The sequence below is a fragment of the Erinaceus europaeus genome, chromosome 9 (genome assembly GCF_950295315.1).
Source record: "Erinaceus europaeus chromosome 9, mEriEur2.1, whole genome shotgun sequence".
NCBI classification, from domain to species: Eukaryota; Metazoa; Chordata; class Mammalia; order Eulipotyphla; family Erinaceidae; genus Erinaceus; species Erinaceus europaeus.
In genome coordinates this window covers 76,040,728-76,054,112 of record NC_080170.1, presented here as the reverse complement: position 1 = coordinate 76,054,112, position 13,385 = coordinate 76,040,728, and the positions used below count along the sequence as shown (strand labels likewise).

Below are 13,385 nucleotides of genomic sequence, written 5' to 3'. Positions count from 1 at the left end.
TTAATCTCTTTTTGAGATCTCTTACTTCTTTTTTAGTTGTCTCTAATTCATCCTCAATCTTGCTAATTCTGTCTTCAGCCTCATTGATTCTATTCTCTCTGCCCTCTACTGCTTTCTGGAGTTCATCTATTTTGTTGCCCTGCTCTGATACTGTTTTAGCTTGTTCAGCTAGTTGCCTTCTTAGCTCAGCAATTTCAGCTTTCAGCTCTCTAATAACCATGAGATAATTAGAATTTTCTTCCATATTCTCATTTGTTGTTCCTGCAGTTCTGATTACAATTTTTTCAAATTCTTTACTCACTCCTGTTATTATTTCCTTAGCTAATGTTTGGATGTTGAACTCGTTGTTTTGTGCTTTGCCCTCTGGAGGACTTTTAGCTGGACTCTTGTCCTGGTTCGAGTCTCCATTATTTTTTCTTGTTGTTTTAACCATTTTATATAAGTTAACAGTTTTTTCAATCCCTGAGTTGGAGTTCAGTGGTGTAAAAGCCTTTTTTTTTTCCCCTGTAGGCTATGGTAGCCTGAGGGCTTTTAAACTATCAATAGGCTTCTTGGCTTAATCAATGACTCCTGACCAAGAGATAAAGCAGGGTGTGGCAGAGATAATCCAGTGGTTATGCAAAGAGACTTTCACAGCCCTTCAGCTATGCCACCGAGGTATAGGTCTTCTCCTGAGTTTCCCGGTTAGATCTCTGTGCCCTGGTGTCCCTCCCTGTTGCTGCTCCAGATTCTGAGGGTAGTAGCAATGGAGACTCAGAGTTGTACTTGGTGAGTCTCTGGGGAGTCCTTTCCTCCCTTCAGCTGTCCCCTTGTTGGTGGAGCAGACTGGAGGTGGTGTCTCCACCAACAAACTGTCGAACTGTTAGCAGTCACTTAATCTCTCCTTAGGCCCCTCTCTCCTCTCTGTCACCAGCCACGCGTGTTTGTACTCACGGGTGATTTACTGGGTTTCTGTGGTCATTCTAGTCCTGTCTTGTTTCGGTCCGGGTGGTCTCCTTTGGTATTCCTAGTTGATCCGGGAGAGGAGAGGAGAGGAGAGGAGAGAAAGCTGCTCGTAGCTCCGCCTCCGGAAGTCGAATCCTGAATAAATATTTTAATAAAAAATCTTCAATGTATAATATCAGTAAATGTCAGTGGCCTGAATTCACCTATTAAGAGGAACAGAGTAGGAAGATGGATCAGAAAACACAAGCCACTAATATGCTGTCTATAGGAAACCCACTTAACTCAACTAAACAAACATAGATGGAAAACTATCATACAAGGCAATGGCCCACAAAAAGGCAGAAACAGCTATTCTCATATCTGACATGATAGACTTTAAAATAAATAAAACTTAAAAAAATAGGGATGGACATTACTTAACACTCAGAGGATCAGTCAATCAAGTGGACTTAACAGTTATTAACATCTATGCACCCAATGAGAAGCCATCTAACTATATCAGACGTCTACTGAAAGAGCTACAGCAATATATTAACAGCAACACAGTCATAGTAGGGGGACTTAAACACCCCACTCTATCAACTTGACAGATCATCTAGCCAGAAAATCAGTAAAGAAATGAGAAAGCTAAATGAGGACATAGATAAACTGGAACTATTGGCTTTGATTACTAATACCTAAATTGCCAAGACTTTATTAATACAAAAATCACCAAGTAAGAACAGCACATGTAGGGAACACCTCCTGCTTTGTGGAACATTCACATTCTAGGGGCACTTTTCTCCCTAGAGATCACATCACAGTTTCTATGTCTTTTGTTATTCCTATATCTGTGTGCTAGGCAGATGTCTTATTGACTAAGATTAATATTCTGCTTGTCTGTTTATGCCATCTTTTTGTCCCTATGCATCAGAAGCCATGGTTCATAGAAAGTTCAAGTTTGTTATGTTTCTAGGGGCCTTAAACAAATTGAGCAGCCCATTTTTCATAAAATCTGTTCCATTGTTTGATCAAGTTTTGTTTTGTTCCTTACTGAGAAGGCACCAAGGTGGTGCTGACCTTGCCAGCCTCTCCATAAAGTTAAGCTCTCTTTTTTGTATATAAAAAGACCTCGCCAGCCTCTCCATAAAGTTAATCCATCTTTTTTGTATGCTCACTATGTGACCTAGGTTCTCATGTACTAATCCTGTGTAAGGAAGTGGAAGCATAGTGTTGGGTGCTAGATTAAAAGGCCCATTGTATCTAGGCGGGTGCCATAACTTTCCATTGATTAATTATGCTCTGTAAGGTGGCCTCTCCACTGTGGGAAGCACCAATCTTTCTCTGTATTTTAGGGGGAATACTAAAGAAAGTGGTGTAGATAAAAGGGGAAACAATTCTTCCTCTAGGAGTCTCCTAAAAAATTCTGCATTACTGATATTGTTTGTTTCATTATGATCAGTCTTACAGAGTCCAGTGCAGGTTTTGTCATTATTTTTTTACTGATCAGACTCTGAACCTGGCCATAGGCAAAGACTATTAATTAAGACCACACAGAGCTTAATCCCAAGCCCTATACATAGCAAAAGGAAAGATGGTTTCAGTTTGGCCTGGAGAGTCCAGCTGTGCTGAACTTGGTACTGTGAAGTTGGTACTGTGAAGTTGGTACTGTGTCAAGCAGCTCGCACGGCGGCGCCTGTGCCTTTAGCCAGACTCAACAACAAAAAAAGAAGACCCAAATAAATCAGATCATAAATGAAAGAGGAGATATCACAACAGATACTGCAGAAATTCAACATATCATGCAAGGCTTCTATGAACAACTATATGCCACCATGCTAGAGAACCTGGAAGAAATGGACTATTTCCTAGATACCTATGAACTTCCAAAACTAAGTAAAGAGGAAGTAGATAACATGAAAGGGCCTATCACAGCTAATGAAACTGAAACAGTTATCAAAAATCTTCCCCAAAATAAAAGTCCTGGACCAGATGGTTTTACAAATTGTTGTGCACGGGCCGCGGAGAAGAGAGAGAGGAGGGGTCCGGAGCAAAGAGGAAACACAAATCTTTATTTGCGCTGGCACCTCAAAGTTGTTTGCTAGAGAAGCAGGTTGGGTCACGTGGAGGTAGCGAAAATGGCCGCCTCACACAGTAACCTTTCCTGCGTCTGAGCACCGGAGTGAAGTGCTGGCAAGAGAGCAAGGTGCGGAAGAAGAAAGGCTTTTATAGGAGCAGCTTTCGCGAGAATGGGAAGGGGGAGGAGTAACCATAGCACTCCAGGATAGGATAATAACTCTCGTGAGAATGGGAGGGGGGAGGAGTAACCAAAGCACTCCAAATATCGCGGGGATATAGACAATGCCCTGAGGGCACAACATGGCTGAACAGGCACTCCGAGAATGTCCCAACTCTCGTGGGACTCGCGGGAACTAGCAGTAGCCTGAGGGGACAACATGGCAGATGTGACTGCATTGGCACAATTTCCCAGCAACAAATGAATTCTACAAAACCTTCAAAGAAGGACTAATACCTTTACTTTTAAAAGTTTTCCAGAAGATTGAATACACTGGAATATTCCCTGCCAGCTTCTATGAAGCCAACATCACCCTGATACCAAAAGCAGACAGGGACACAACCAAAAAAGAAAACTACAGACCAATATCTCTGATGAACACAGATGCGAAAATATTGAACAGAATTCTAGTCAACGGGGTACAGCAGTATATTAAAAAGATTGTTCATCATGACCAAGTGGGGTTTATCCCCGGCATGCAAGGTTGGTTTAATATACAGAAATCAATCAACGTGATCCACCATATCAATAAAAGCAAGACCAAAATCCACATGGTTATATCAACAGATGCAGAGAAATCCTTTAAAAAAAAACAACATCCCTCTATTAACAAAACACTACAAAAAATTGGAATAGATGAAAAATTCCTCAAGATAGTGGAGTCTATATATATAGCAAACCTACAGCCAACATCATACTCAGTGGTGAAAAACTGGAAGCATTTCCACTCAGATCAGGTACTAGATAGGGCTGCCCACCATCACTATTATTATTATTATTTTAATATTTATTTTATTTATTCCCTTTTGTTGCCCTTGTTGTTTTATTGTTGTAGTTATTATTGTTGTTGTCGTTGTTGGATAAGACAGAGAGAAATGGAGAGAGGGAGGGGAAGACAGAGAGGAGGAGAGAAAGATGGACACCTGCAGACCTGCTTCACCGCCTGTGAAGCGGCTCACCTGCAGATGGGGAGCTGGGGTTCGAACCGGGATCCTTATGCCGGTCCTTGTGCTTTGTGCCACCTGCGCTTAACCCGCTGCGCTACAGCCCGACTCCCCCACCATCACTATTATTATTCAACATAGTGTTGGAAGTTCTTGCCATAGCAATCAAGCATGAGCAAGGAATGAAAGGGATATAGGCAAAGGACATGGACAGAATACTCACCACTGAAGAGATCCAAAAGGCTGAGAAACACATGAAAAAATGCTCCAAGTCTTTGATTGTCAGAGAAATGCAAATAAAGACAACACTGAGATACAACTTCACTCCTGTGAGAATGTCATACATCTGAAAAGATAGCAGCAACAAATGTTGGAGAGGTTGTGGGGTCAAAGGAACCCTCCTACACTGCTGGTGGGAATGTAAATTGGTACAATCTCTGTGGAGTGCAGTCTGGAGAACTCTCAGAAGGCTGGAAATTGACCTACCCTATGATCCTGCACTTCCTGTCCAGGGGATATATCCTAAGGAACCCAATATAGCCATCCAAATAGATTGTGTATACCTATGTTCATAGCAGCACAATTTGTAATAGCCAAAACCTGGGAGCAACCCAGGTGTCCAGCAACAGATGAGTGCTTGAACAAGTTGTAGTCTATATACACAATGGAATACTACTCAGCTATTAAAAATGGTGGCTTAACCGTTTTCAGCCCATTTTGGTTGGAGCCAACGAAATCATGTTAAGTAAAATAAGTTAGTAACAGAAGGATGGGGAGTCTATCTTGTGTTATGTTTTATACTAATGCTAAAATTGTCTGCTAATTCCGCCCATATGGTCCTGCCTTTCTCTTAGTTTATTGGTTTTAACAATTAATAGTCATAATGAATCACATATTCCCAACACTCATGCATGGTAACTTTTACTTGTGCATGGTAACTTTCACTTTTACATGGTAACTTCATGTTTAACCAGGTGCGTTGCCACCTGGACCCCAGCTTATTGTTGTTTTTATTATTACCTTCATGTTTATCGCTGGGGCTTGATTCCTGCACTATGAATCCACTGCTAATGGAATCCATTTTTCCCTTTTTTGTTACTCTTGTTATTGTTATTTATTGTAGCCATTGCTATTGTTGGGTAGAGAAGAGAGAAATTGAGAGAGGAGGGGAAGATAGAGAGGGTGAGAGAAAAGTGGTGGGTTACTTCACAATAATAGTAATGGGGGAAAAAAAGATGGCTGCCAGGAGTAATGGATTTATAGTGCAGGTACTAAGCCCCAACGATAACCCTGGAGGCCAAAAAAACAACAACAACAAACAAAACACTTAAGTGCTTTATTGTCCCACCTCTGAAACTGCTAGATTATATTTCCTTTTTTAAAAATATTTATTCCCTTTTGTTGCCCTTGTTTTATTGTCGTAGTTGTTGTTGTTGTTGATGTTGTCGTCGTTGGATAGGACAGAGAAAAATGGAGAGACGAGGGGAAGACAGGGGGAGAGAAAGATAAACAAATGTAGACCTGCTTCACCGCTTGTGAAGCAAATCCCCTGCAGATGGGGAGCCGGGGGCTCGAACCGGGATTCTTAAGCTGGTCATTGCTCTTTGTGCCACGTGCGCTTAACCCGCTGTGCTACCACCTGATTCCCTGGATTATATTTCTTTAACTAATATTTATGCTTAAGGATACTAAAAATGACACTTTGGTAGCACTTCAATAGCAATTAGTCTTTAGTTATTTTTTCTTTTTTTTTATTTATTGGGGAATTAATGTTTTACATTAAACAGTAAATACAATAATCTTTAGTTACTTTTAAAACGCAGATCTATAAAATTCTGTAGGTTTTTTTGTAGTCTCTTGTGTATCTAATTTTTTAAAAATATATTTATAAAATGGAAATATTGACAAAACAATATAGTGCCACAAGTGTATTTAATTTTTTAATAAAGAGTTTTCCTTTTTGTAATCTTTTGTCTATCTTTCCTGAGAGAATAGTGGACAATAGCTATTTAATGTGGAATATCACTTACAGTTTGTTTTATATTGTGATGTTTTCTAACATTAACTTTAATTTTAGGAAGGTAACTGGAAAGAAACAGTGAATGAAACTGGATTTCAGCTGAAGGTAAGAATATTTAGTGAAATAATTTGTTCTTTTGCAATTCTTAGCACAATGCTGTACATTTAGTGGATACTTAGTATTTATTGAATAAAGAAAGGTTAGAAATCAGCTTTGTATGTAATGTTAGTAGTAGAGTTTTTAAAGAAACATTGTAATTTAAGTATATTTTACTTATTATCATTTTTATCAGAGCACTGCTCAACTATGGTGGTGTGGGTGATTGAACCTGGGACTTCAGAGCCTCAGGCATGAGAGTATTTTTCCATAACCATTATGTTATCTACCCTAGCCTGTATTTTTTTTTTTTAAAGGGAATGTTAGTTCACAAGACTGCAATTTCCTATTGATTGGTGTGATTTTAGTTTTACTATTAAGATGATGATGGTGATAATGATTCTTACTATTAATTGCCACCAGAGTTACTACTGACACTCAATGTTAGTATGATGAATCTACCACTCTTGCTGGCCTGTTTGTTTTCTTTCTTTTATTTGTTAGGACTGAGAAATCAGAAAGGAATGGAAAGATACAAAGGGAGACAGAGAGACTGCCCCTAGCACTGTTTTACCACTTGTGAAGCTTCCCCCCTGCTGGTGGGGACCAGGAGTTTGGGGTCCTTTCACACTGTTTTGTATTTGCTCAACTAGGTGTGGTACCATCTGGTTCCATAGAGTAACTTTTAAAATACCAGAACTATGTATTAACATATTGATATGTGAAGATTTAACACAAAAATGTTGCGAAGAGAATTTTTTCTGCATAGGAAATATAACTGAATATTTTAACTGTTATAGACTTCATATTTATAAATACTTTATTGACAGATAACATAAAAAATTAGAATTACCTTGGCTATAATTCATTATTGCAATGAGAACACTGGATTTGATTTAGAGATAGATTTGAAATATCTCAAATTATTTATAATTTAATAGTTGCTTTTTTTTTCTGAGAATGAGTCTGTGATATGTTAAAAGTTAATTAAATAGCAGTAGAGTACAGGAAGGATTTGCATACATGAGGCCTAGAGGTCAATTTTGGGTATCAAATAGTCTCAAACTTTGCTCTGGCTCGCCCCTCCCCATGAAATAAATCTTTTATATACACATACATACAACACAATTGTTTTAATGATGTCTTTACAAATAGAAAATTAAAAATTTGTGACGATTGACTCAATCCATAGGATAAGAGGGGTACAATTCCCACCACCAGCTCTGTATATCCATCCCCTCCCCCGATAGCTTTCCTGTTCTTTAACCCTCTGGGAGTATGGACCCAGGATTATTATGGGATGCAGAAGATGGAAGATCTGACTTCTGTAATTGCTTCCTTGCTGAACATGGGTATTGACAGGTCAATCCATACTCCCAGCCTGTCTTTCTCTTTCCCTAGTGTGGCAGAGCGCTGGGGAAGCAGGACTCCAGGACACATTGGTGGGTCATCTGCCCGGGGAAGTCTGGTTGGCATTATGGTAACATATGGAACCTGGTGGCTGAAAAAAGAATTAACATATAAAGCCAAACACATTGTTGACTAATCATGAACCTAAAGGCTCGAATAGTGCAGATGAAGATTTGGGGATCTCCGTTTTGTAGATAGTTAGTAGGCCTATTTTAGTTATATTCTAAAGGGCCTATAACTATACTCGTATTTTTTTTTTTTTTTCTGAGTTACTGTCTGGGGAGATGATGTCATGGCTGGAAAAAGGACCAGAAAACTGGATCAGGGGAGAGAGTAGCTCCCAAATATGGGAAAGGTATATAAATATGGTTGACTGTAAACCCCATCGATTTGATCTGACCTGGGGCCCATATTCAGTTTAGGAGCCTATATGACCTCTGCATTCCTGTAGATATGAGCTCATGTTCACATGTATGTATAAATTAGGGCAAAATATATACCTGTAAGCAAAAGTGCACGATAGTTTGCAGTGAGTCAATATATGCAGCAAGCAAGTAGAAAGACCTAAAAAGACACCATAAAGTTCCTAATGAAATCATTTCTACTTAGACTTAGATAATCTCTGCACCTGCTTACACTTCCCTCACTCACTACAAAGCTACCCTTATCAAAGGAAGGACTATAAAAGCCGAATAAGGGCAAGAGACTAGCATACTTTAATGATGACTCTTTAGTCACTATCAGGCCCCTCCATCAGTTGGGGCCCTTGTTGGGGATTCCCAAACAGATATGATGGGCCTAGACCTCAAATAAATCCCTCTCTCCATTGTTACCAGCCATCTCTATCAGGAACAACACAATAGACCCCTTTGTGGGCCCCCATAGGACCTTGCCCTCAACGTGGATCAACAACGGTAGAGAAATGTTCCATCCTCTGAAGGGAGGCTGGACAACATGCTCTGTCTCCACCTGAGAAAGATGGGTTCTGAAATAAGGGCAGCTTGGAATGTTCCTACTCTGTCCCTCTTTCTGTAACAATTAGTTAGAAATAACGAAAGATAATTTTAAAATTGTGTTGTCTTTCAACATTTTATGCCTGCTAGATAGAATATTTATCATGTTACCTAGTTTGTTTTAACCTCTGTAGAGTATTACCTTAGTAAATATTTTTGTATTGTTTTCTAAATTACTGACATGAAAGAGAAATTCTAGTATATCTGGTTTGAATTCCAAAAAGAACTATGCTCAGTAGTGCACAGAGCATTACATTTATTTAATATGTATATATAGAGAGCATTGTTATTCTTCATTTACAGAGAAAGTAAACTATTTTCTTTATACAACCTAAGTTATAGTAGCAAGTTATAACAACAGACTTACTTATTACATAACTTGCTATATATATCTTTTAGTGTGTTGGTGTTTGTATCTTTTAATGTGTTGGTGTTTGTAGTTATTTTAATTTGCTTTTATTAGTTATTTTACTTTGGTATTATTGAATGCTATGTGTTCAGTTTAATCTGCAACATTTTTGTAGTGTTTAGAACAATTACTAACCTGTTTCCTAGATATGTTTAATGTGTTTGTCATAAATGCTAAAAGGGCGGGGGTACAGCGGTAGTGCAGCGGGTTGAGTGCCCACAAGGACAGGTGGAAGAATCCTGGTTCGAGCCCTCGGCACCCCACCTGTAGGGGAGTCGCTTCACAGGCGGTGAAGCAGGTCTGCAGGTGTCTTGTCTTTCCCCTTCTCTGTCTCCCCCTCCTCTCTCCATTTCTTTCTGTCCTATCCAACAACAATGACAGCAATGACAATAATAACCACAACAAGGCTACAACAACAAGGGCAACAAAAGGGGAAAAAATGGCCTCCAGGAGCAGTGGACTCATGGTGCAGGCACTGAGCCCCAGAAATAACCCTGGAGGCAAAAAAAAAAAAAAAGAAAGAAAAAAGGGGCAGGGGTAGATAGCTAGCCTGATGGTTTTGCAGAGACTCATGCCTGAGGCTTCAATGTTCCAGGTTCTATCCTCTGTACCACCATGTAAAATAAATGTTAAGAAGAAACCTGTATTTGAACATCTTATTTCTAAGGGAAAGTAAAACTGTTTGGATTTATACTATGAAATGTAATTGTATTAAGTGAACAAATTATTTTTTCCAGGCAGACTCCAGGTTAAAAGCGCTTAATGCAACATTCAGAGTGAAAAACCCAGATAAGTAAGGTTTTGTTTTAATAACAGTTATAATGTTGTTTTGAATGGTGCATTTTAGTCTATTTGATTTTTCATTTCTGAATGTATGCACTCTATTTGCTAGATATTTTGAATAGTAATTCCCATCTAGTAAAAACATTTTGTAATCTGAAACTGACTTTCAAATTTGGTGACTTAATTGGATCGTAGGGTGTTAACTAACTGAAGTTTTAGAAAACTCAATCACTACTTTTTCCATAATAAGGGTTTAAGTTCTTTTGAAGGTATCAGAAAAATAGAAGGGACTGGGTGGTGGAACACTCAGCTTAGTGCACACATTTCCATGCACAAGAACCCAGGTTCAAGCCTCAGTCCCTACTTGCAAGGGGGAAAGCTTCATGAGCAGTGAAGCAGGGCTGCAGGTGTCTCTCTTTTTCTCTCCCTTTCCTTCTCAATTTCTCATCAAATCAATAAATAAATAAACCTTCAAAAACAAAAGAAATAAAAATGAGAAAATATATGATGATTTCTTTTGAAGATTTTATTTATTAGTAAAAGAGATTGGAAAAGAGAGAAAAGAGAACCAGAACATCACTATGGTTCATGTGCTGCGAGTGATAGAACTCAGAACATCATACTTAAGAATACAGTGCCTTCCTTATCCACTAGGCCACCTCTTGAACTGCTCATAAATAATTTTTTGTATTATGATTTTACTTATCAAATATAATCAAAGTTTAAGATAAAAGTATACATTATACTTAGTTTAACATATGCTCTCTCCTTTGTATACCAAGAAAATTTGATAGAGGGAATGGGCCATGGCACATTAGGTTGAGCACACATATTACCATGTGCAGGGATCAGGGTTTTTAAGCTCTCAGTCCTCACCTTCAGGGAGAATGTTTCATCAGCAGTGAAGGATGAAGCAGCTACAAATATCTTTGTTTCTGTCTCCCTGTCTTCCCTTCCCATCTCAATTTCTCTGTCCTATCAAATAAAAAACAAGGGAAAAAAATCACCACTAGAAGTGGTGGATTTGAGATACCCGGGTGGCAAATAAATAAATTAAAAAGATATGGAACTTTAAAATAAAGTGAATGACGGAATCAGGCAGTATCGCAGTGGGTTAAGTGTACATGGCTTGAAGTACAAAGACTGGCTTAAGGATCCCGGTTCGAGCCCCCTAGCTCCCCACCTGCAGGGGAGTCTCTTCACAGGCAGTGAAGCAGGTCTGCAGGTCTCTATCTTTCTCTCCCCCTCTCGGTCTCCCCCTCCTCTCTCCATTCTTCTCTGTCCTAGCCAACGATGGCGACATCAGTAACTACAATAATAACTACAACAACAATAAAAAAGGCAACAAAAGGGAAAATAAATATTTAAAAACGATTTAAAATAAAAGTGAATGACAATTTGATATATATATATATCTTATACACATATGCCTTTTTTTTCTTTTTCTTTTTTTTCCAGTACACTGCTCTCTTCTGAGTTCTTTTGATGGTACTGGGATTGAACCTTAGACTTGAGTCTCAAACATGAATTTTTTTTTTACATAACCATTTTTTAAAAATATTTTTTATATTTTATTTCTGTATTATTGGATAGAGACTGAGAGAAATTCAGAGCGGAAGGGGAGATAGAGAGGATGAGAGATAGACACCTGCATCCCTGCTCCACCACTTGTGAAGCTTTCCTGCTGCAGGTGGGGACCAGGGGCTTGAACCTGGGTCCTTGCGCACTGTAATGTGAGTTCTTAACCAGGTGCTTTACATAATCATATGATGCTATCTCCCCAGCCCTCAATATAACCTTTTAAGCTACTAGAACTTTGCTGGAGCTTGTACCCTATACAGTTCCACTGCTCCTGTCAGACTGTTTTCCAAATAAGGTGAAAGATGGAGAGTGAAGGAGATAATACCATAGCAATGCTCTGCTGTTCATAAACTTTCCTCTTTGCATGGTGCTTCTATGTAGTGGCCTGGAGTTCAAACCCTCATGTGTGGTAAAATGTGTACTCTGCTGGATGAACCACCCCCTGGCCTTTAAAAATAAATATTTTTAAGTTTTAGTCATTAAGAAATTATGAGGGAGTCGGGCGGTGGCGCAGCGGGTTAAGCGCATGTGGTACAAAGCACAAGGACCAACTTAGGGATCCTGGTTCGAGTCCCCGGCTCTCCACCTGCAGGGGAGTCACTTCACAGGCGGTGAAGCAGGTCTGCAGGTGTCTATCTTTCTCTCCCCCTCTCTGTCTTCCCCTCCTTTCTCCATTTCTCTCTGTCCTACCCCAATAACAGCAACATCAATAACAACAATAATAACCATAACAATGTTAAACAACAAGGGCAATAAAAGGGAAAATAAATATTAAAAAAATGATATTATGAGAGAAACTTGAGTTTTATTATTTCCCCTTTTTGTTGCCCTCGTTTTTTTTTTTTATTGTTGTAGTTATTGTTGTTATTGATGTCGTCATTGTTAGGACAGAGAAATGGAGAGAGGAGTGGAAGACAGGGGAGAGAATGGTAGACACCTGCGGACCTGCTTCACCACCTGTGAAGCAACTCCCCTGCAGGTGGTGAGCCGGGAGCTTTGAGTTTTATTTTAATAGACTTTATTTTCAGATTAGCTTTTAGGTTCAAAGCAAAATTGAGTAAAAGTTCAGAGATTTATCTCTCCTCACCCCTACTGTCAACATCCCTCACCATATTGGTGGGGTTTTTTGTTTGTATATTTATTAAAGTTGATGAAACTACTTTTTTTTTTTAATTGTTGTAGTTATTGTTGGTGTGAAACTACTTTGACTTGCCATTATCATTCAACTTTCATAGTTTACATTATTACTCTTGGTTTGGTATATCATATGGGTTTAACAAAGACAAAATGACTTGCATTCATCATTGTATTCAGCAAGTATTTCTGCTGCAATGAAATCATCTGTGAAAGTAAATCTTAAAAAAAAGTATGGCACGGGAGGTGATGTAGAGAGTAAAATGTGAGGAGTAAGGTGTCAATGCTTTACCCACTGTGCCATCTCCTGAACCCCACAACACTCTCATTCTTAACTTAGGTCCTTTTCCACCATCATGCACCTGAACCCAATCCTCCTCCCTCTTCCTCCCCAGAGTCCTTTGCGTTGGTGTAATACACCAAAACTAGTCTAAGTTTTGCTTTGTGTTTTCCCCTTCTGTCCTTGTTTCTTAAGTTTCTCTCATGAGTGAGATCTGGTAGTCATCCTTTTCTTTTTGGCTTATTTTACTTAATTCCTTCAAATACCATCCAACATGAGACAAAGGAGATGACTTCATCACTTTTAACAGCTGAGTAGTAGTAGTCCATTGTAGATATTTATCACAACTTCTTTAGCTACTTATCTGTTGTTGGGCATCTGAGGATGTTTCCCAGTTTAGGTTATTATAAATTGTGTTGCTGTGAACATAGATGTACACAGATGATGATTGCTGAGATATATCCGCAGCAGAATTACCAGGACTTAGGATAGATC

General features: G+C 39.0%; 1 protein-coding gene across 2 annotated transcripts in view; it reads left to right on the top strand.

Moving 5' to 3' along the window:
• The window catches only part of SNX4 (sorting nexin 4), a 62,519-nt gene that overhangs the window by 23,234 nt on the left and 25,900 nt on the right, over window positions 1–13,385 (top strand). For both annotated transcript variants that reach the window (XM_007537013.2, XM_060198213.1), the window contains 2 exons: window positions 6,242–6,289; window positions 9,850–9,905. In XM_007537013.2, the coding sequence (XP_007537075.2) occupies window positions 6,242–6,289; window positions 9,850–9,905 (104 nt within the window). The remainder of the gene's footprint in view (window positions 1–6,241; window positions 6,290–9,849; window positions 9,906–13,385) is intronic.